The sequence below is a fragment of the Ambystoma mexicanum genome, chromosome 2q (genome assembly GCF_040938575.1).
Source record: "Ambystoma mexicanum isolate Mex_15411 chromosome 2q, UKY_AmexF1_1, whole genome shotgun sequence".
Taxonomy (NCBI): Eukaryota; Metazoa; Chordata; class Amphibia; order Caudata; family Ambystomatidae; genus Ambystoma; species Ambystoma mexicanum.
Genome location: NC_090924.1, coordinates 1,478,093,127 through 1,478,115,618, shown reverse-complemented (window position 1 = coordinate 1,478,115,618; position 22,492 = coordinate 1,478,093,127). Strand labels below are relative to the sequence as shown.

Sequence of the window (22,492 nt, the reverse complement as noted above, 5' to 3'; positions counted from 1 at the left end):
GTAGATCCTGAATAGCTCTAATGTCAAAGGTGTTTTTGAAGATGAAGGCGAGACTGCCTCCCTTCACCTGGTTAGTGTTTCTATCACATCTAATGATACCGTAGTCGTTTGGTATGGCTAAGGCCAAGGAAGGGCCAGAAGCTGCATTTAGCCAAGTTTCCGTAACTGCAAGGAGGTCCAGATTTTCAGAGGTTATAAAATCAGCAATGTCCAATGCGTGGGCAAGGAGGGACCTAGCATTCACCAAGGCTGCTTTGATGAAGGTGTTTTTAATGTGTCATTAATAGACCTTAAGGCCCAAATTGATGAACTGAATGACAATGGGAAAACAGCTATGCTACTCCTCCTTGACCTATCAGCGGCCTTCGACTTGGTGGATCATGCAGTCTTATGCAATCAGTCGGCTGCCCATTTCTTAAGTGATGCCATAACCTAGGTCCAGTCCTTTCTAGCAAACCGCACAATGAGAGTCTTCTCCCCCTCAGCCTCTACATACAAACAACCTATACAAACAACCTGCAGTGTGCCACAGGGATCCTGTTTCTCACCTACTATGTATAACATTTTTACCAAGCCCCTCTTCGACAAGTTGGACAGATTGGGTGTCACCTACACAAATTATGCAGATGACACCCAGATCCTCATTCCCCTCTCGGGCAACTTTCTCGAGGACACAGCCTTGGTAAACAAAATATACCTCCTCATTCAGGCATGGATGGCATCCCACGGCCTCTGCCTGAACGACGATAAAACTGAGATACTGATCCTGGGTTCAGAGGAGAACCTAAAAAGACTTTTCTCTAGTTACACCTCTTTCAACATTGACGGCAACACAATCAAGGTGATGACCGTAGTTAAAACATTAGGCTTCTATCTTGATTCCATCTTAACTCTCAAGAAACAAGTTAACTCACTTGCTTCCTCTACTGCCTACACCTGCAAACTTATCCGAGCCTGCAGACCACTGCTCTCCGAAACCAGCTGCATCACCCTGGCTAATGTACTAATCATGTCCAAATTGGACTACTGCAATGCCCTGTACCTAGGCGCCAATAAATACATCCTAGACAAAATTCAAAGGTTACAAAATAAAGCCCTTAGAGCAGCCCTGAACATCCCCAATAGAGAGCACATCTACAAATTCAGAAGAGAGGTCAATAAGCTCAAAATAAACAACAGATCCTTCTCAAAACAGTTTCGCTCACCTCCAAGTGTCTGAATAACAGCACCACCATATCTTTCCGAAAGAATAAACAGGAGCACCTCAACACGCCCAATTAGATCTGCCAATGGCCACCTGATAGAGAGTCCTAGATTCAAACGAACCAAAGCAGGCGGCACCAGCTTCCCGGTCAAAGCAGCCCTATCATGGAATGCACTCCCCACAGCCCTAAGAACGGAACAACCCTACCCAAAATGTGGACTCAACATGTTAAACTGGCTATGAGCAAATGATCTTTAACACTGGACCCTGCTCTAGCCCGGACTGCCTCCCGGTAATGGATACCCTATCTCCACTTCATTTTAAATCTTGTTGCTTACGGTAACGTCGGCCTATGGCTTTACCACAACCACTGTATCTATGATATGATATGATATGGCATTTATAACGCGCCCATACGCAAGTGTTTCAAGGCGCGACGAGGCAAGGGGGGGAACAAAGGGAGGACAGACAAGGATTCTACTAGGCCACGTATCATTCAGATTGCGCAAGTGCATGGGAAGGGGGGAAAAGGAAAAGTATGCAGGGGAAGGGAGAGGGGAAAGTGCAGAACACGGAGAAAAAGTGGAATAAATAAGAAAATAAATAAACAGCCAGCTGGTGGCAAGTGCAAGGAAGTGCAGACAAAAGTGCTGGTGGGGGACTGTAGGGATACAGAACAATGGTCCCCAGCGCAGGGGTTGCCAGGGAGGCAATGCAAGTGGGCAATTGACGGGGCCTGGGCCAGCGATCAGAAAGGGTGGCCAGGTAACCCGGGCAGTTTCAGTCAGGAAATCAGCAGGGGAGAGGGGGAGAGAAAGCAGAGGCAAAGAGGAAGGTTTTGAGGTGCTTCCGGAACCGGAGATGGTTCTCCTCAAGTTTTAGGGAGGCAGGAAGGCTGTCCAGAGAGAGGCCCCAGCCGAAGAGAGTAATCTGCCACCAACTCGTTGCTTGGAGAAGCGACTGACACTGAGGGAGTTGGTGGCGGATGAGCGAAGAGCTCGAGAAGGAAGATATTTAGGAAGAGAGTGTTAAAGATATTTCGGCCCCAGACCCCAGAAGGCCTTGTGTACAATGCATAGGGTTTTGAACTTAATCCTTGCAGCCACTGGGAGCCAGTGCAGGGATTTCAGTCCTGGAGAGATACGATCCCTGGGCTTGAGGCCAAGGACAAGTCTCGCAGTCCTGTTCTGGATAAGTTGCAGAGAGCAGAGAGTAGAGGCAGGCAGATTTAGATAGAGGCTGTTACAATAGTCCAGACTAGAGAGGACCAAGGCTCTGGAGACAGTGAGCTTCTGGGGGAAGGAGAGGAAAGGAAGAATACCTCTAAGGAGGTGCAGCTGGTAGTGTGACTTCTTAGAGACGTCAGAGATGTGAGGGGAGAAGGAGAGAGCAGACTCGAAGATGACCTTGAGGTTTTTAGCCTTGCAGGTGGGAGTAGGAAGAGGGCCAAGAGAGACCGGCTAGAGAGCTACAGGGAAGGAGGGAGTGTTTGTGCCGATGAGTAGAATCTAAGTCTTACTGGCATTAAGGCAGAGGTCATTGGCGGCACACCACTCCTGGATGGCGGACAGACAGTCAGAGATGAGGGAAGGAGAGGAGGAGGCCGAGGGTAGCCTGAAAATGAGCTGGGTATCGTCCGCATAGCACTGAATGTTGGGACAGAGAGCGGCGATGCGGTGGGGAAGGAGTGCCAGGTATTGATTGAACAGCCAGGGAGAGATGTTAGATCACTGGGGGACACCACAGGTAAAGAAAATATGTTGGAGAGGAAGGACCCCAGTTGGAACTGGGAGGGTCGATTGAAGAGGAAAGAAGTCAGCCACGCCAGAGCCTGACCAGTGATACCCAGGTTATCACACAGATGGTTGAGCAGGATGGCATGGTTGACAGTGCCAAAGGCAGAAGAGGGGTAAATCAGGATGAGAACGCACGGGGTATTAGAGTCAAGGTTGGTGAGCAGGTCCTCACGGATGTTTAGGAAAGCAGTTTCCGTGCTTCTGGCAGCTCTGAAGCCAGACGGATGGTCATGAAGACAACCAACAGATTCGGTGTGGAGATTGAGCTGGGAGATGGCCAGTTTCTCCAGGAGTTTGCCCAGGAATGGAGTGATGGAGATTGGGCGATAGCCGGGCAGGAGGGGTCTGCAGAGGGTTTCTTAAGAAGAGGGTGCACAAGGGAGTGCTTCAGGGGGGAAGGGAAGACTCCAGTGGCATAGGAGTGGTTGCAGAAATCATCCAGGGCAGGAGCCAGGTAGTCGATGTGGTCCTTCATAGTTTTGGAGGAACAGGGGTGATCCTGTTTTGACGAGACTTTCATAGATCGGACTTGTCTAGAAACCTTGTCTGCAGAGAAAAGGGGAAAGGCTGAGAAGGAGGGAGGAGGGGTGGCTGAGGAAGGTCCAGAGGAAGAGCAGGGAGTAGAAGGGGGAGGCGAAAGGAGGAGAGTGAGGACTGGATGTTCTGAGTTTTAGAAATGAATTGAGAAGCCAGTGCCGTGCAGAGGGCCTGGGAAGGGACAGGAGAGGTAGAGACTGCGGCAGGGTTGGCCAGTTCCTGGCAGATTTTAAAGAGTTCAGCCGAGTTGTTAGATGCCGCAAAGACGCGGGCTTGGATATGGGCTCTCTTCTTGGTGAGGACGGAGAGCCCGTATTGCCTTTGCTGCATGACAGGGGCAAGGATATCAAGAGTATCAGATATAGAAGAGTGGAGCGTGGTGAGGGCTGTGTCAGGGTGAGAGTTAGCCAGAGGGGGAGGAGGGGGTGAGAAGGTGGCGGTGAAAGCCTCAACTGACACGCGTTTCATGGATCCGATGACCGAGAAGGTGGGTGGCAGTGATGGCGGTGGCTTGGCCTGCGGGGTAGGGAGGGTGAGATGGGAGGAAAGGAGAAAGTGATCACTCCAGGAGAGAGGAGTGGAGAGAGGGATAGAGAGGGGAAGATCAGAGGAGATCTGAACATCAAGAGTGTGTCCTGCAGAATGAGTCGGGCCAGAGGGGAGAATGGTGAGTGAGAGAGAGTCACAGAGATCGCGAAAGAGTACAGAGGGGGGACAGGAGGCATCCAGGTGGATGCTGAAGTCTCCAAGAAGGAGGAGTTGAGTGGTTGAGGCCAGGAGTGAGGAGGACAGGTCTGCCCACTCCGAGAGGAAGGAAGAAATCTGACCAGGTGGCCGATAGATAGTAGCCACAGTAAGGGAATGGCTAGGGGAGAGAGCGAGCCTGCAGACGAGGCATTCAAAAGAAGAGTAGGCCTGCGTAGGAGTGACCCACTGCACTATGTGACTGCAATATGTGTCCTACAACACCACTGCTTTACTGTAACCCGCAAGTGGTAACTAAGCTTGTCTCTTCATGTTGTACTCATTGTATTTGTTGTAACTAAGCTTTAAGTATTCTTGTTCCTTTTGCGCCCAGCTACCTAAGGGTCATCCCAAGGCAGGAATCTTGGATTCATCTTCCACTACCCACTTTCCTTACTGCTGCATATTCGTGAGATTGTCAAGGAGTCTGACTTGCAGCTCTTGATGCACACAGTTAATGTACACTCCACAACATCATGCATTGGTGCAATGTTACACATGCTGTGGTACTCTCCATGCTACACTACTGTTAGTTTTGCCTTGTGTATTTCTACTGTTTGTGTGATCTTGGGCTCTGGAGCCACACCACTCCATGAGCCCAACTCTTTTTGTGTGTTCCACAGCACCTTCAGTGCAGTGACACAGAGTTGTCTTTAAGACTTCCCACTGACTCCATTTTTCTGGGGCTGACTACTGTCCCCCAGAAACAGGTAAAGTTGCCATTTACTTTATGTAGTCATTTAAACTGCAGACCCAGTACACCCCATCTTACATGGAGTACTGGAAAGGGTTAATTCCTACTCCTTTTTGTCTGCACCTCTTGGAGCTTTGTTTCGCCCCCATTACACTAAGACTTGGCTGGTGGCAGTGGTACCTACCCTATCTTTTCTACCGCGATTATAGAATATAAACGTGGTACTGTTTTAGGCTATTGTATTAGCCTCGAACTTAAACCCGCTTGACCAAATACTTTTTAATTTGGCTCCGGTCGGGTTTTATCACCATTTCTTTTTGGTAAAATCCTTCTTGTGTTTTACTTTGCCTTCTTTGTTCGCCGACCTTTGCCGGCCTTCTGTCCAGAAGCCCTCCTTTGCTGTTTTGGTGTCTAGGTGGGCTGAATGTGAGGGAGGGGTTTAGTCACCCCCTGCACAGCGTCTCCTTGGAGACCCAAGTCGCACTTTGTGTCAATCGGCTAAGATGGCCAGACAACTCCCCTGCTGAGTGATTGACAGCGAAGCTGTGTGAATGGGGGATTTTGGCATAAAAGGCAGGACTCTTGGGCTGGAAGTCAGAGTCACCACTGGAACTGCAAGGAAGTGACGCGAAGCGGAGAAATAGACGGCTGCTGCAACCCAGAGTCTCGGTGAAGCCTTGCTGCAGTCCTGAGCCATCTACCCTTCAACAACAAGAGAAGATCCAGTCCAGAGTCTTCTTCCCTTGAGCCTGGTGGGATCAACCAGCTCATCTTCCACAGGCAGAGGATCCTCTTCTGGGTCGAAATCACTGCACAGTGCTGAATTGGTCTGGATAGATATCAGTAGAGCCCTCTCCTGATTTAAAGGAGCGCACCTTTTATTCACTGTTGCTTTGCTGCTGCTGGCTTCATCCTTGGGTAGCGCAGATTGCTCCAGACGTCCTCCTTCTTGTCCCCATGACTGAAGGGCCAGGAACCGTGAGTCTGCAGGAACTACCAGGAACAACTGCCGCAGCACCAGCTTTTCTTCAAACGAATAAGGTACTGTGTCCGACTTCGAGGAATTGGGGTGAACCCTTTTTCCCTCATCCAAGGCTTGTCCTTGTCTTCCTTCCCTCTTATAACTTTTGCTTCCATTTTGACAATATCCAAGTACTCCTGGCAATCTCGAATCGTGAACTATTCTAACCTTGTGATCCTCGACAACAGGACCCCTGTCCCATTTGACACAGGCCTATTGACTTTTATCTACGTTTTAGAAAGTGTCTTCTGATTCCATCTGCCTTGACAAAAGTATTGCCTATGATTTTTATCCCCTATTCTCTTGTGTTAATTAATGTGCTAAGTGTGTTTGCCTTTGGTAACATTTCTTCTCGCGGGTACGCCTTTCTTTCGTAAGACCGAACTGTCATTACTGTCAAAAAGTGATTGCGTATTAACCCCCGCTAATGTCTTTGTTTCACAACACCGGTCTGTCAAATTCCTATGTACTTATCTTGAATTGATCTGCACAAGGGGAATTGGTTGTGTGTAGTATATTTGAAGTGTGGTTTTAATTTCATAGAAGTGAAGTTTTTTATGAACAGATGGTTTAAAAATAAATGTACTTATATTTTTAACCTGAAACCTTGAGTCCGTGTTTGCTTGGGTCACAATAATTGTAGTGATTTGTGTAATCTCTACTACTGCTCATTTGCTCTTGAGATAAGTCTGGCTGCTCAGCAACTGCTACCACTTTTTCTGTGTAGTACAGGCTTGTACCAATGGTGAAATTGTACTACCACTTGTAGTCTTAATTGTGTGTAGTGGTCCCTAAGGGCACTGCCCATGATTCTGCCTAACACTGCAACATCCGACTCCTGAGTGTTCCTTGTTCTACCCTGCGACCCCTACAGCTTACCCATATTATATATGCATCACTCGTCATTTGACTCAGGGCCATGGCCAACGTCTCTCCTGCAATATGAATGCTTCAGAGGCTCACAGAGTCTCACGTATTACATTGTAATACCTGTATATCATCCACAGGGATGTTTGGGTCCCAGTACCATCTTCCATGCTTCCTGATGATATACTACCCTTCTGTACTGCTATGTGTGATGCCTTCTGTATAATAGACTCACTCTCCCCCTGAACATTGAGCAAGTACTCCTTAAGATCACATTGATCATGTAGTACTTTCTCTTCTCCACATCCTTCTACCACTCTATTCCATGCTATTGATGCAGTAGCGTGCATCAAGTCCATGTGCCTCATGTGTCCTTGAAGCCCTGACCCCCGACATGTATCATGCGAAGTACTGTGTGAATAGTGTACTTGCTCACGATCAGCATCAAGACGTGACTAATCACTACTATTAGTATATTATTGTCTTGCTTTTTCTGCACAAGATGTTCTCCATGCACTAATCCCAACCTTTTGCCTTAACGACATCAGCGGTACACTTGCACGTTATAAACACTCACAAAGCATTGTGGCCTTGTCTCCCCTTTCAGTGAATGTCATGATTCCTTTGAAGTATTGATTGTCTGATTGATCTGTGTTAGTAAATCATTGTCTACATTCACCTGTCCCAACCTTTTGTCCTATGTGCCCTTGCAAACTTTTGGGGATATTGGATGTATGCCTGAGCAATGCGCAACACATGTGTTAATTGGTAGTGTGTTTCCATGACTGCGTACAGTGCAATGTCCCTATAATACGCAGATGATGTACTCTGAGGGTGTCCCATGTTTAGTTTGGTCACATTTTCGCACGTGTGCTGTCCTCACAGTTTCATGCAGCATGTGGAGTGAAGTGTGCATTATGTATGTGACAACGTGTAATGATTGTGGATGTGTTGCATGGCATTGATGGGGCCAGGCACTGTGTGAGAAATCTTTGGGTGTGAGTGTATTGTGTGTTTGAATTTCATGCAGTGTACAGGTGTTTCTGCATGTGTGGAGGGACACATGTTACTGGCTGAATTGGGACTTGAGGTTTGCATGCATTTCATTTCACTGAGGGGTGTCTGTGTGTATTCAAGTATTTTTATGCATTTATGTGGTACATGACAATGTTTCATGTTTTTCTTTGTCTGCCGATCCTTACGTCTGGAAATGATTGGTATTTCATGCTATGACATTGAAGGTTCAACTGCTTGGCAAGGGTACAGGTAAGATGTTCTTTTACATTGATCGCTATGTTAGGTGACTGTTTTAACAGGCATGTTAGTTGTATGGTGCAAAGGGTCCAGGGATCAAGCTATGGTGGGGTTAACCTCATTACTTTCTGCCCACAAATCCCATGTGCACAACTAAAGCTTTCGATCTTCCAATGGCTTGTTCTAACAGTGGCGCTAAACAGGGATGTGAGCTACCCCCCTGGTGACGCTAAGTGTACATGGTTGACTTTGCACGTGTGATTAGCACTTTCACCTCTGGATTCAAGTGTTATGTGGATGACACAGTACTTTATTTCAGGCTTCCCTCAGCCGCCTCATCTTCATCACTCATATCTGTCTGTCCACTGTTCAGTCATGGTGTGCTCCAAATGACTCCTTTTGTACTGGGACAGGCTCCATTCACTCCACCTGTGGTGAAGGTGTGCACCTGTGGCAGTTGCCTGCACTCTGGGTTGCTATTTGCAGGTGGTCCGCGATGCCTGTTTTGGCGCCATTGTGCAGGCCCTAATTACAGCCATCAGGATGCCGGTAAGTGCATGCCCGTGTAACTTGTGATGTCCTCCTGTTAGCGGCATTCCGGTATTGGCGCCGTGAAGGGGCGCATGTACGTGCGCATGCCGGTAAGAAGGGGCACGGTACGGGCGGTGGCGGTATTGGCGGGTTGTCGGCTCACAATGCCAGTAATGCCATTCCGCCTTCCTTTTTTCATTACCTCCAGACTCGTAACGAGGCCCAGTGTCTTGGTTCATGTGTTATCACAAACGGGTCAGAGTAGGCTTCTGACCCGCATCCAGCCAACTATGAGTTATAGCCCCTACAACTGTCATAGTCCCAAGACCCCTGAATGTCAAGATACCATCATGCAAGATACCAGCTGACCCCAGGCCACCAACTATGAACCAATCAGCCATAAAAGATCTAAGAGCATGATCGTCCCGCCTTTATTTCATAATGACATGGTTTGTAATGCAAGGGATACATTATAGTTCAGAAGAGAGGGCGGAAGGCAATGAGTGAAATGTGTGTGGGCCAGTGAGAACTCGAGACACCCCCTGTGTCAGCCTTGCGAGCATGCCAGGGGCACTGTATAATGATAGGGTGGCACTGTTAGCAAAATGTAGCTATTGGTTCTTTGTTCATGGTTCCCTGGAGACGATGAGCCCAGCAGACCCCAAGTGATGGAAGACGGACAGAGCTGGGGCCAATGGCCTGGCATCCTCTATGGAGTAGACCAACCATGTATAGGGTTGCACCAACCAGCCAAGTGGGTTTTCACTATATGTAATGACGTTCCCCATGATGCTGTGCCCCCTCTTAAGCTTCGGCTTGCACCGTCTTTGCCCAGAACGTTCCATGGCAGCAAAGCTCTTTGCTGCCGGACCTATTTTTGGAGAAACAAAAACGTGTTCTCTTTCTTGGGTCTTTTTCCCTTGCGGGTTGCATTTTTTCTGGTGTGAGCGTTTAGGGGTGTGCCTTCAGTATCAAGGTGTCAGATAACATTTACATCTTACCCATGGAAATGAATTGCAAAGCAATTTTAAAGAAGATGCACCGAAAACAATAGGATTGAAATAATATACTTTATAAAACACAATGAAGAGATGTGCGTGTGTGATGGATACTGTGCAGCGGGAGTGACCTACACTCTCTGCTGCACAGAGGAGTCTGGATTAGATCTATTTAGAGCCAGCATTACAACGGAATGAGAAAAATGCATTTTACAATGGCCTATTTTCTTCAACCTATCAAGATGATAAGCACCCAAATGTACAAAAGAAGAGGGGTGATCTGAGGAAACCTGCAGCCATTGGCTCAAGGCGTGCAACACATGTTTCCATTATTCTGTCATCCAGGTGAAATACAGCAGAAAGGATACACGTCCATGCTAGTAATACTCCCATGCACAGTATAAAAGCCTGAAATCTATGTCTAGTGGTAAGTATTGAGGAGATCATGTATGTTAGCAAGGATATGTAACATTGATGTCTACACAGGTGTAGAAATTAGGTGAATTATTGTTGCAAACAACAATATCTAGTGAAAGAAAATGTGCATATCTTGGTATAAACAGCGCTCCGCTCATACAACTTGTGGTGTGCACTCCAATAGGGGACATCTCTTCAGCACCGACAACACATCTTAGTGCATACCAGCAGCACAACAACAAGCTGGGGACCAAACAGCAGGTCTGTTGAAAATGGTGTGCACTGCCAGTAAAGCAAACAGCTCAACAGCTCTTACAGCTCCTCCTTGTAATGATATTGGAGACCACAGCGTCATCACCAGCAGTTTATTTCAGATTTGCATAATCCATAGATTAATAGGAGGAAGTATGAATAATGCAGAATCCTGGATGCATACTATAACTCCCACTGAGTCAAGACAGAACAGTTACAGCAGGGAATGCACTTTGCTACATGCATAATGAGGCATGGCCAAAAAGGGGTTTATACATAAATACCAGTAGTCAGTAAAACGCTGTGGAATCAATGTGAGGAGTAACAGTCTGTTTCCAGGAGAATCCCAGGAGAATCCCAGGAGAATTCCAGGAGAATTTCAGGTAAGATGCTAGTTTGAAGGCAGACTTTGCATCAGAGAGAGACACAAGCGGAACAAAAAAGTGGGGTGCCCCCGTCTCATTCCACCTTCCCTGAGAGAGAGTGTCCTCCTTTCTTCATAGAGTGGGCAGAATAAGATACAGTGGAGTAGGGACTCAAAAGAGACACACAAACAGCTAATATCTTCTACTTGACCTAGGCCCAGCCATTTATTAGTAATGGCCTTTACAGGGAGGCCATTAGCAGGCTGCCCGCGGCCCCTGAGAGAGGGAGGACCTTAGCAGCCTGGCAGCCCCCCCCTCGCAAACTCTCCTGAGAGAGAGGGAGTTAAAGCCTCACTGAGGGTTTAAACAGGTTCAATTCTTCCCTTTGATTTTCCCACAGGTGATAACATTTTAGAGACCAGCACAGCAATGATATTACCCGGGATTTCAATGTGCTTACTCAGACCCCCACTTCTCAAAGAGCTAATACAGAAGGCCAGGCCGATTATTCGATCGCCGATGCCTAAGGAAAGTTAATGTTTTAGTTAGATTCCAATGTTTGCTAGCCCGCAGTGAATGCCAGAATACAAGATGTGTTAAAGGAATAATGTCTGAGAGATAGGTTAGCCCAGATTCTGGGTGGGTGCTATGTTTGGGCGTGGAAGAAGGAACACCCCCAGCAAGCGGGAAAGAGCAATTTTCTGCATGCTGTAGCACCCCCACATTTCCCACAGCCCGACGTTTGCTCCCATAAGACCCCACTGCCATGCCCTTTCCCCTATAGGCTGTCAGCATATGAGTGACCGAGCGATGATGTAATGTCTGGGCAAACCTCAAAATTCCACCAGAAGCGTGCTTCATTTCTACTCTGTGTTTACTAATATTATCGCTCCAGGAGAGCCTGTTACAAATAACTCCCAAGTACTCTGTGTTTGCAAACTGATGACCATAGATCATTTAAGGTTATTCTTGGGGGTTGCTGGGCTTTAGTTCACAAACACATTATGTAGCACTAGTCAGCGTTAACCCCGAGTCCATGGCTTGGCATATACTTTTCACAAGCCTCAGTGCACACAAAGGGACAGACAGGAGACACACAAACCTAATAGAAGACTGAGGACTCGAGTGCCGAGCAGCACGCCGAGCGTGAATTACCCTAGGCCTACCAGTTAAAACGAGTATTTATTGCCCTCTTAAAAATAGTGAGGCAGGAGAGCCTGCATATACTGTTAGGGACAAAGCACGTTAAGACTGGTACCACCAAACATGCTTAGCTTGTATCTTGGGGTGATTAGTTTATTGGACCCATTGGAACGTGGGGCTCTCAAGACTGGGGACCTGTGTATGCGTTTTATCAAGTACTCTGGTTCTTTACCCGAAAAGCATTTATGGGTTATAGTGAAAATCTTGTGAGCTTTTTCGGTGACAACACAGGGAGCCAGTCCATATGGTCCCTGCTGTTCTTCCCACCTACTGCTCCTACGCTTCCGTTATATGGTCCCTGCTGTTCTTCCCACCTACTGCTCCTACGCCTCCGTTCTGGGCCACCTTTAGAGTTTCCATATTATTTCTTGAGGTGCCCGCTAGTAGACAATTACAATAGTCAATGCGGGTATCGACCAGTGCAGAGGCCACTGATCATAGGGCTGGATTTCGTTCAGGAGTTTACTTGCATAAGCTCCGGAAGCCTTCACCTGCAAGACATGCTTTTTCCTATTGAGCCCGGAATCATGAAAGATCTCCAAGATCCTCACACGGAGGCTAAGCTGGATAGAGCAATTGGCAATTTTAAAATGACTGTATTTTGCATCCAGCTTTTTCAGTGGTGGTCAGAAACCTACGAACATCAGCCTTTTTTTGTCATTGTTGAGAGCAAGCAAATTGACGATCATCCAATTCTGGATAAAATAGTATATGCTGTGTTAATAGTAGCATTGTCCAGCTCATGCTTCCCAGGTAGCTTGAAGACCAGCTAGGTGTCGTCAGCATAGTTCATGTACTTAATGCCGATGCCGTCCAGCAGGTCAAAGAGTGGTCGTGTATATACGTAAAAAGGCATGGATGAAAGACGTGCGCCCCGGGTGACGCCACACGACAAGAGCTTGGGTGGGGCCTGAAAACCCCCAGTAGCGACCCTAGCTGATCCAGGACACAGAAAAGATGCCGTTCATCTGCATCGTCGGCAGAGCTCAGCACCAGGATCCGTCTGCCTTCACATTTAGGGACATCAGTGTCCAGACTTTTCAGGAAACAATAGGAGGGCATTGGTATAAAGATTGAGAAGGAGGTGAAAACACACACCCCTGCCTGACCCCTTTCCCTGCCTTGATAGGTCGACTTAGCTCGCCCGCCTGTCTATAGTGGACAGGAACCCAGGTACCGCTATGAAGTGCTTCTAGCGTGCAGAGTAACAGACCAGGTACTCCCATGTCATCAAGAGCCTTTCAAAGGCAGAGCTTGTCCATGTGATCAAAAGCAGAGCTAAAATCAATACAGGCTGCGTAGACAGGGGTCCCCAGGAGATAAACATATTTGGTCAGGAGGAGGTACAAATATATACTCCGATTGACAGTACAAAAACCGGGACTAATTCCCATCCTTAACCAATATCTCCAGTCTGTGTAGCAAGATACCGGAAAAGAATTATGAACGAGAAGGGGAGATGAAAGTGATGCCCAATAAGATGAAGGGGCCAGACGTGGGTCCCGTGCCTGCTGGGCCTAGAGACCCAAGCTACTCCTCACTGATGACGCCCAACAAGGCTGAAACATGTCTGGGGATGCTTGTGGTGTCGTGCAGAAGGGATGTGACCTAGCAGTTCGGGCCGGACTACCCCTTTGGGGGTGGGATCAAGCCTGATTTGTATATGGTCTTTCCCCTTTTGTAATGGCTTGGCAGGCGAAGAACGGTGGTCTGGAGGGTTGCCCAGAACGATGCCAGAGGTTAAGATTCATTCTAAACCTTCCAGCCATCACCTCTTTTGTTTTACAAGATGAAGGGGCCAGTAGCAGTACCAGTGACAATAGCACTCAATGGGATATAAACGAGAAGGGGAGATGAAAGTGATGCCCAATAAGATGAGGGGGCCACTACCAGCAATAGTAACGATAGTACTCAATGGGATATAGACAAGAAGGGGAGATGAAAGTGATACCCAATAAGATGACGGGGGCAGTAGCAGTGATGATAGTACTCAACGGGATATAAACATGAAGACGAGATGAAAGTCATACCCAATAAGATGACGGGGGCAGTAGCAGTGGTGATAGTACTCAAAGGGATATAAAGGAGAAGGGGAGATGAAAGTGATGCCCAATAAGATGAAGGGGGCAGTAGCAGTGATGATAGTACTCAACGGGATATAAACATGAAGACGAGATGAAAGTCATACCCAATAAGATGACGGGGGCAGTAGCAGTGGTGATAGTACTCAAAGGGATATAAAGGAGAAGGGGAGATGAAAGTGATGCCCAATAAGATGAAGGGGGCAGTAGCAGTGATGATAGTACTCAATGGGATATAAAGGAGAAGGGGAGATGAAAGTGATGCCCAATAAGATGAAGGGGACAGTAGCAGTAGCAGTGGTGATAGTACTCAATGGGATATAAAGGAGAAGGGGAGATGAAAGTCCTACCCAATAAGATGACGGGGGCAGTACCAGCAGTAGTGACGATAGTACTCAATGGGATATAAAGGAGAAGGGGAGATGAAAGTGATGCCCAATAAGATGAAGGGGGCAGTAGCAGTGATGATAGTACTCAATGGGATATAAAGGAGAAGGGGAGATGAAAGTGATGCCCAATAAGATGACGGGGGCAGTACCAGCAGTAGTGACGATAGTACTCAATGGGATATAAAGGAGAAGGGGAGATGAAAGTGATGCCCAATAAGATAAGGGGGGAAATCCAGTGGTGATAGAACTCAATGGGATATAAAGGAGAAGGGGAGATGAAAGTGATGCCCAATAAGATGAAGGGGGCAGTAGCAGTGGTGATAGTACTCAATGGGATATAGACAAGAAGGGGAGATGAAAGTGATGCCCAATAAGATGAAGGGGGCAGTAGCAGTGATGATAGTACTCAATGGGATATAAAGGAGAAGGGGAGATGAAAGTGATGCCCAATAAGATGAAGGGGGCAGTAGCAGTGATGATAGTACTCAATGGGATATAAACGGGTCTTCAAAAGAATTGTTACAGAACATAGCAGATGATTTCAAAATGACAAATGCAAAGCATAATGATGAAATGTAACTTCCTAGCAAAATTCAACTAAAGAAAAATGAATAGCACTATGTATCAACATTAGTTCTATCATTCAATGAAAACTGAAAAGAAAACATATGTATCTAGCCTAACCAAGTAGTAAAAGACCAAAACAATTATTCTGCTACTTAAGATTCTTAATCCCGCTAAAAATACGCCATTTCATACATTGAAAAGTGATTAAAAAAGGGGATTCAAAACCTTTAAGTATTTAGACTAATAGGAATTTGGAAATGATAGGCCAAAATACAGATCTCCTTCTGAATAATCCAGAGAAGGTCAAAAGGATGGAAAGGGCAACATGACGATCAAACTAAGTATGGTCTCTACAAGCAGTAGAAATGAATATATAGAAATATAAAACCATCCTAGGATGTACTGTGCATTATCCTAATAGAAAAATCCAGGTCTCTTATAATCGATTACAATTCAATCTGTTCATGACAGAGTTGTGGCTCCAGAAGAGTTTTAGCATCCAAAGGCAGACTATGTAACATACCCGAACAACCTGAAACTACTGACCACCTAGTTAGACAATATAAAGGTTCTATAGATCTGCGTATGAAGCACTTATGCAGAGCTATATAGAACATCAAGGAAATGAAGTCCTTAAGATTCTGTTACAGACTGCTGGGGGCACCTGGCAGAAAACAGATATGTTTTATGGTTCCGTATTTAAGTTACACATTTACTGAAGTTTTATGCTATTGGATACGTGTAACAAATTATGTATTTTATTTCATATAATGTATTGACGAGGTTTGATGCATTAGAGTCTATTGAATACCATCATTGAGGCAGTCCACGTTCTCCCACTCTGCTGTTAAGGAATTATGTATGTACGTACAATTATTGAATTACGTAATAACTGATTGATGATCATTTTATAAATGAAGTATAAAGGTTTTATGTTAATTCAGACATACTTAATAAAAAAAGTGATTCCTTTTTGTGATGAACTGATCTGTGCTATATCCATTCAGTGGACTCCGATTTAGTGGAATACTTGAAAGGTAGTGGTATTCTGGTTTGTGAAATGTGTAAATAAAGTTGTGCTATTCTTGTGCAAACCAAATGTGGTTTCCTTCCCCTTCTGTAGATGCAGGAGTGGTGAACGTCAGTTAATTGGTTAAAACGTACTTATCCAAGGCATAGTATTGTTTTCTCTTTATTTTACTCTCTCTTCGATGCATTGGATCATGTCAAGCTGTTAACTGGTAAATAGCTTAGTCTGGGAGTATATTGCGGGTTTTGTGATTGTACAGAATGCTATGATGTAAAGTAGGGGAAATGTGAGGCCAACCCATTTAAACTTTGTTGTGAAATGTAAAATGACTCTGTGTACAGGTAAAGAGGTAGAAACTATTTTCTCTCCTGGTTAAGGGATGATATGAGCTTCTCCTAATTGTGGCAGCAGATCATATATACTGATATTGAATACTGCCCCAGCGTGATTTCTCTGATGCATCAATACTTCACCATTTCCCTTGGAAGTCTGGTCACATTCAGAACATGTATGTGGTTTCCTCTATGTGTGATTTCTCTGAAGTAGCAACAGCCCACCCTTTTTTCTTGAAAGCCTTATCAGATTTAAAACACATATATGGTAATGATTTCTCCTATGTGAATATAGTCCACATGTAAATGGTGTCTCTATAGGGGAATTCTCTTATATAGCAATAGCTCATTATTATGCTTGAAAGCATGATCACTTTGAGGACATGTTTATGGTTTCCCCTCAGTGTGATTTCTCTGATTTCTCAATAGATCACTCTTTTGTGTCAATGCCATAAAAATGTAAGAACATTTATATTGTTTTACCAGTGTGATATTGCCGACTTAGAAATAGTTCAACCTCCCCATTGAAAGACTTATCACATTGAGAACATGTCCGTGGTTTCACCGTGTGATTACTTTGCTATTTCAAAAGATCACCCCTGCCCTTGAAAGCCTTGCCACATTCAGAACATGTATATGGTTTCCCCCAAGTATTATTCCTTTGATGTTTCGATCGGTGACCCTTTTGCTTGATTACCTTAACTCATTCAGAACATATATATGGCTTCATCCCAGTGTGAATTCTCTGATGTCTCAAAAGATGACCCTTTCCCTTGAAAGCCTTGCCACAATCAGAACATGTATATGGCTTCAACACAGTGTGAATTCTCTGATGTCTCAAAAGATCACCCTTTCCCTTGAAAGCCTTGCCACAATCAGAACATGTAAATGGCTTCCCCCCAGTGTGAATTCGCTGATGTTTCAAAAGATTACCCTTTTCCTTGAAAGCCTTGCCACAATTAGAACATGTATATGGCCTCTCCCCAGTGTGAATTCTGTGATGTTTCGAAAGATCACCCTTTCCCTTGAAAGCCTTGCCACAATCAGAACATGTATATGGCCTCACCCCAGTGTGAATTCTCTGGTGGTTCAAAAGATCACCCTTTCCCTTGAAAGCCTTGCCACAATCAGAACACGTATATGGCCTCTCCTCAGTGTGATTTCTTTGATGTAGCACTAGACTACCCTTTTGTTTGAAGGCCTTCTCACATTCAGAACATTTATATGGCCTCTCCCCAGTGTGAGTTCTCTGGTGTATCAATAGATGTTCTTTCCGCATGAAAGCCTTGCCACATTCAGAACATGTAAATGGCCTCTCCCCCGTGTGAATTCTCTGATGTTTCAAAAGATTACCCTTTCTCTTGAAAGCCTTGCCACAATCAGAACATGTATATGGCCTCTCCCCAGTGTGAATTCTCTGATGTTTCAAAAGATCACCCTTTCCCTTGAAAGCTTTGCCACAATCAGAACATGTATATGGTTTCTCTCCAGTGTGAGTTCTCTGGTGTATCAACAGATGTTCTTTCCGCATGAAGGCCTTGCCACATTCAGAACATGTATACGGTTTCTCTCCAGTATGAATTCTTTGATGATCCCTAAGACGATACTTTCTCTTGAAAGCCATGCCACATTCAGAACATGTATATGGCCTCTCACCAGTGTGATTTCTTTGATGTCGCAACAGATGGCCCTTTTGAGTGAAATCCTTATCACAATCAGAACATGTATATGGTTTCTCCCCAGTATGAATTATCTGATGTTTCAAAAGATAACTCTTTCCCTTGAAAGCCTTATCACATTCAGAACATGTATATGGCATCACACCAGTGTGATTTTTTTGATGTAGCCAAAGAAGCCCCTTTTGTTTGAAGGCCTGATCACATTCAGAACATGTATATGGCATCACCCCAGTGTGATTTCTTTGATGTAGCAACAGATGGCCCTTTTGTTTGAAGGCCTTATTACATTCAGAACATGTATATGGCATCACCCCAGTGTGATTTCTTTGATGTAGCAATAGACTACCCTTTTGTTTGAAGGCTTTATAACATTCCGAACATGTATATGGCATTTCCCCGGTGTGATTTCTTTGATGTTGCAACAGATGGCCCTTTTGTCTGAAATCCTTATCACACTCAGAACAAGCATATGGTTTCTCTCCAGTGTGAGTTCTTTGATGTTGCACTAGGTGATCACTTCGCATGAAAGCCTTATCACACTCAGAACAAGCATATGGTTTCTCTCCAGTGTGGATTATTTGATGTCTCAATAGATCACACTTTTGCTTGAAAGTCTTGTTGCATTCTGAACATTTGAGCTCCTTCTCACCAGTGTGGAACATCGCAGGTAGCAATTTATCATCTTTTTGCTTGAAAAAAAATTCTGAATCAGAAAATCCATCAAATCCCTCCATTGTGTTGATGATATTCTGGAAGGAGCTTCTTGGTATCAACATTTACAGTGGACTTAAACCACAGCAGGGATTCTGAATCATCATCACCATTGAAAACCTGTCTACCACTGAAGTCCAAAGTTAGTTTTAAGCCCTTTTTTGTACTGGATGCTGTACACCAGTGTCCTCCCTTTGACATTATTTAGTAACGATCATCGACAAGGCCCATCCATATTCATTTACTTTCGGACTCTGCACTCGCTCCATTTTCTCAAGTAGGTACTGAACGGTGAAGCATTAGATAGCTATCTGTATTGGAAGGCTTATCACTCTGTGCACTTCCTTGGTCTTATTAATCCGTTGCGCACAAGTAGCGTGTTTAGTTGGTTGTATCTCTAGCAAGCTAGGTCAGGTTCAGTCAATTTGCAAGGTTTTTTTGTGTTAGCGTCTTCTCTGGGGATTCTTTAACGTATTGTATTACTCTGCAGGATGATTCCGATTGAGTATATTTGGATAGCGTCTCCCGGAGCTTTCATTTTTGTACATCCATGTTTTACTTGCACACAGATGAAAGAATGTTCAGTATATTTGTGTTGTCATCCCTCTGTGTATATCATCAGGTGGTTCAGAAGTCCATTGAGTTCTACAGAGCAGTCATATTGGATAGAACTTAGTGGTAGATACTGACTGGACATAGATTGCGCTGATTGAAAACATCACCAGCATCGCTAGTAATAGTGTTTTCTAGTAAAAGGTCTTTAGATTCTGCCACATGTTTGCGTCAGAGTTATTGTCTCTAATGGGAAAGGGTTCTCTCATACGTGAGAAAAACATTCATGAGACAAAACTATTACAGAAAATTTCAACTATGAATGATTCCGGTTTTCCATAAATCTTATTTTTTTGTCCTGTTTGAATGAAAAAAATAAATCTCTATTAGTGTTTAGTAAGCATAAAATACCGATTAATTACAGTGAAATGTCAGAAAAAAAACACAATAGAAAGTTTTTACTTCATAACAACAAGCTTTTGAAACAGTGGATTATTATGAAATGTGTAAAGGACAAGGACTGAGATGTGTTGTCCCACCTGTGTCTCAGCCTCAAGAATAAAAGTCAACACAGAAACCAAGGCTCACAGCAAGCATGAATACATTGTGGTGAAGAGCCTGTCACCAGAGTCTGAGAAATGGTTGCCCCGCCAGGCTCTCATGCTGGATATTGACAGCTGACCAGCTCTGCTGGGCATGGCAACGATAGCACAGCCGGAACAAGGTGGACACCTACCTTGGGCTGAATGGCCAAGAAACATCATGGAACACAACAATATTGCTGGGTTTCTGGCTCCAAATCTGCAGAGAAATGATGTCTCAGCCTGAACAGGGGGAAGGAATTCAGGAATGCCACCTAGATACAATGGACAAATTTATACCATGGGGCTAAAGCAACCCTACGGAAGTGTAGATCCAGCCACATTTATTCATTTGGTCGAATTCAACCAGTACCATTTGATTGATTATAAAATATACCGAACATGTGGAGCGGGAATTGCAAGGGTGTCCCCCGCTCCCCATGTTAAGTATGTTTGGCACTGGGGGTTGCAGGTTTATCCCCCCGCTTCCTCAGGATGGGAGGTGGGAGAAAGAAAAAAGAAAAAGAAAAGGGGCCCTGCGGCATCAGATCCGACTCGCATTAGAGGGAAGGATATGACGCTTCAGGGTTGCCGTGGTTCTGGAGGCAAGCAGGCAGGTAAGTGGGGTTCAGGGGTCTGGGTATTTGGACTAGGCATGCCAACACATATAGTCGCGACCAATCAGGATGGCCCGCTCAACTGCGCGCTCCTCAATGTAAGTTCCCTGGGAGCTCACACCATAAAGGAGCGTCACCTCATCACTGACCACCAGCACCACGGACTCGCACTAACAGAATCCTGGCTTCATAGTGCCTAAGGCCTTTTGCTCAGCCTTGCCATTACCCCCAACTATATAATCTATAGGGCTGATCTACTACTGCTATCTGGGAGGCGTGGGGGAGTCGCCTGCATTGCCAAATCCTCCCTCCATATTCACACCTGCCACCTTCCCACCTATTTAGGGATAAGAAACCGTACTATTGAAACTTGAGACCAACCCTCAGACATCCTAAAACATCCTCTTCTATCACCAACCTAATCCCAGCCTCACCCCTGAATCTGACACCCTCCTCCTCATTGCACCTTCTCTCAAACCAGCCACTACGTGTATAAATCTAGGCAGTGTTGGGCAGGGGCCGACCCCGTCCCACCCCCAAGTGCTTTAGATTAAGGTGAGATGCATTTGAATCACTATAATGGGTCAGAAGCGCTTTAGGACAAGGAAAGCTGCATTCAAAGCACTACAATGGGCCAGGGGGATGGTAGTAGAACACCACCCCAATATAATGGACCCCCCTCTAATATAATCATATATAATGAACCTACATAGTGTAGCGCAAGGAGACAAAGCCGGCGCAGCAAATGCGGCATTGCAAGTACTAGGCCTTAAATGCGAGATGAGGGAAATCTCCAGTCATGCGTGAGCTCCAATGAGGATAGCCCACACCCCCAAATCCCCAAAAAGCCCATTCATTGTCCTGAGTAGGGATGCTAAGATATTTTTCACCTGAGAAGAATGTGCTCTACAGGGCCACGAGCATAGACCGGCACCTGGTGTGCATGTTAACTCACACTTACATATGACTTGGCTCACTCCCGGGCGACCACGAGTTATAGCCCATATAACTGACTGAGCCCCAAGACCCCTGAATTGCATGACACCAGGTCACCTTCGATCACCAACCCTAAAGTAACAAGTCTTGAATGTTCAAATAGAACGGACATGTCGTTGAGCTACAATCATGTGATTTGTATTGTGAGGTGCTGGGAGGGATACATTATGGTTCAAAACAAGGGTGGAGACCTCGGAGCCAGATGGCGCAAGAGGGAGTGAGTTAAATGTTTGTGTGGCGGTCACAGTGACCCAGAACCTCCTGTGTGCCAACCTTAAAACTTGTCAGGTGCATAGTATGATGACAAGAGTAGGATTGTGTTAGGAGTGTAGTTAATTAGTTGTTTGAATTTCATCACTGAGAAGAAAATTATCTCTGCGGCACCCACGTGATGGAAGACTAATGGACTGGGCTGGAACCAATGACCTGGCATCTCTTATTGAGCAGGCGGACCATGTATAGGAGCACACCAACCAGCCACGTGGGTTTCTACTGTATATGTTGCATCTATGACAATGTTTTTCTTCATAAGACTCTGCTTGTACCCCTTTTCTGCAGAACGTTCTTAGCAGCAGAGTTCTTTGTTGTTGCTCTCATCTCTGTGAGATTAAAACGTGCTATCCTTACAAGATCATCTTTGGCCTTTTTTCCTAGTGGGTTGTATTTGTTCTGGTGTGATCATTTAGGGACTACACTTCACTTGGTGACCCTCATGATCCCAGTGCCCCCGTACCTGTGGAGGCTTCCTGGCCGCTTCTCCAGAAGGAGCCACTACCACCTACAGCGACCAGTCTAAAAAAAACACGTGTTCCACGCGGATTAGCAGGAGCCATTTTAAGAGAAGTCCTCTCTGCTCTTTGAAGCCAGGCGCAGATCCGAGGAAGTGCTGGCCAGTGTTGGAACCCTGTGACAGAGGATTTTGGGTAAACATGCACATGTGAGTAGACTAAGTGATAACAAGTAGGGGACAGCTGCCTGGGGGAGCGTGAGAGGTGTGAACGTGTGAAGAGCAAAGTTTTTTAAGTGATGCAGGTTTAATTTTTCATTGTATTTGTATGGTAAAGAGATCATGTT

At 45.4% G+C, this 22,492-nt stretch overlaps 1 protein-coding gene across 1 annotated transcript in view; it reads right to left on the bottom strand.

Moving 5' to 3' along the window:
* Positions 1 to 9,057: 9,057 nt before the first annotated feature.
* Positions 9,058 to 22,492, bottom strand: part of LOC138570287 (zinc finger protein 84-like) — a 61,172-nt gene continuing 47,737 nt past the window's right edge. Inside the window, exon 2 of the mRNA XM_069649059.1 lies at positions 9,058 to 19,582. Within this exon, the coding sequence (XP_069505160.1) occupies positions 16,986 to 18,737 (1,752 nt within the window). The 5' untranslated portion in view covers positions 18,738 to 19,582 and the 3' untranslated portion in view covers positions 9,058 to 16,985. The remainder of the gene's footprint in view (positions 19,583 to 22,492) is intronic.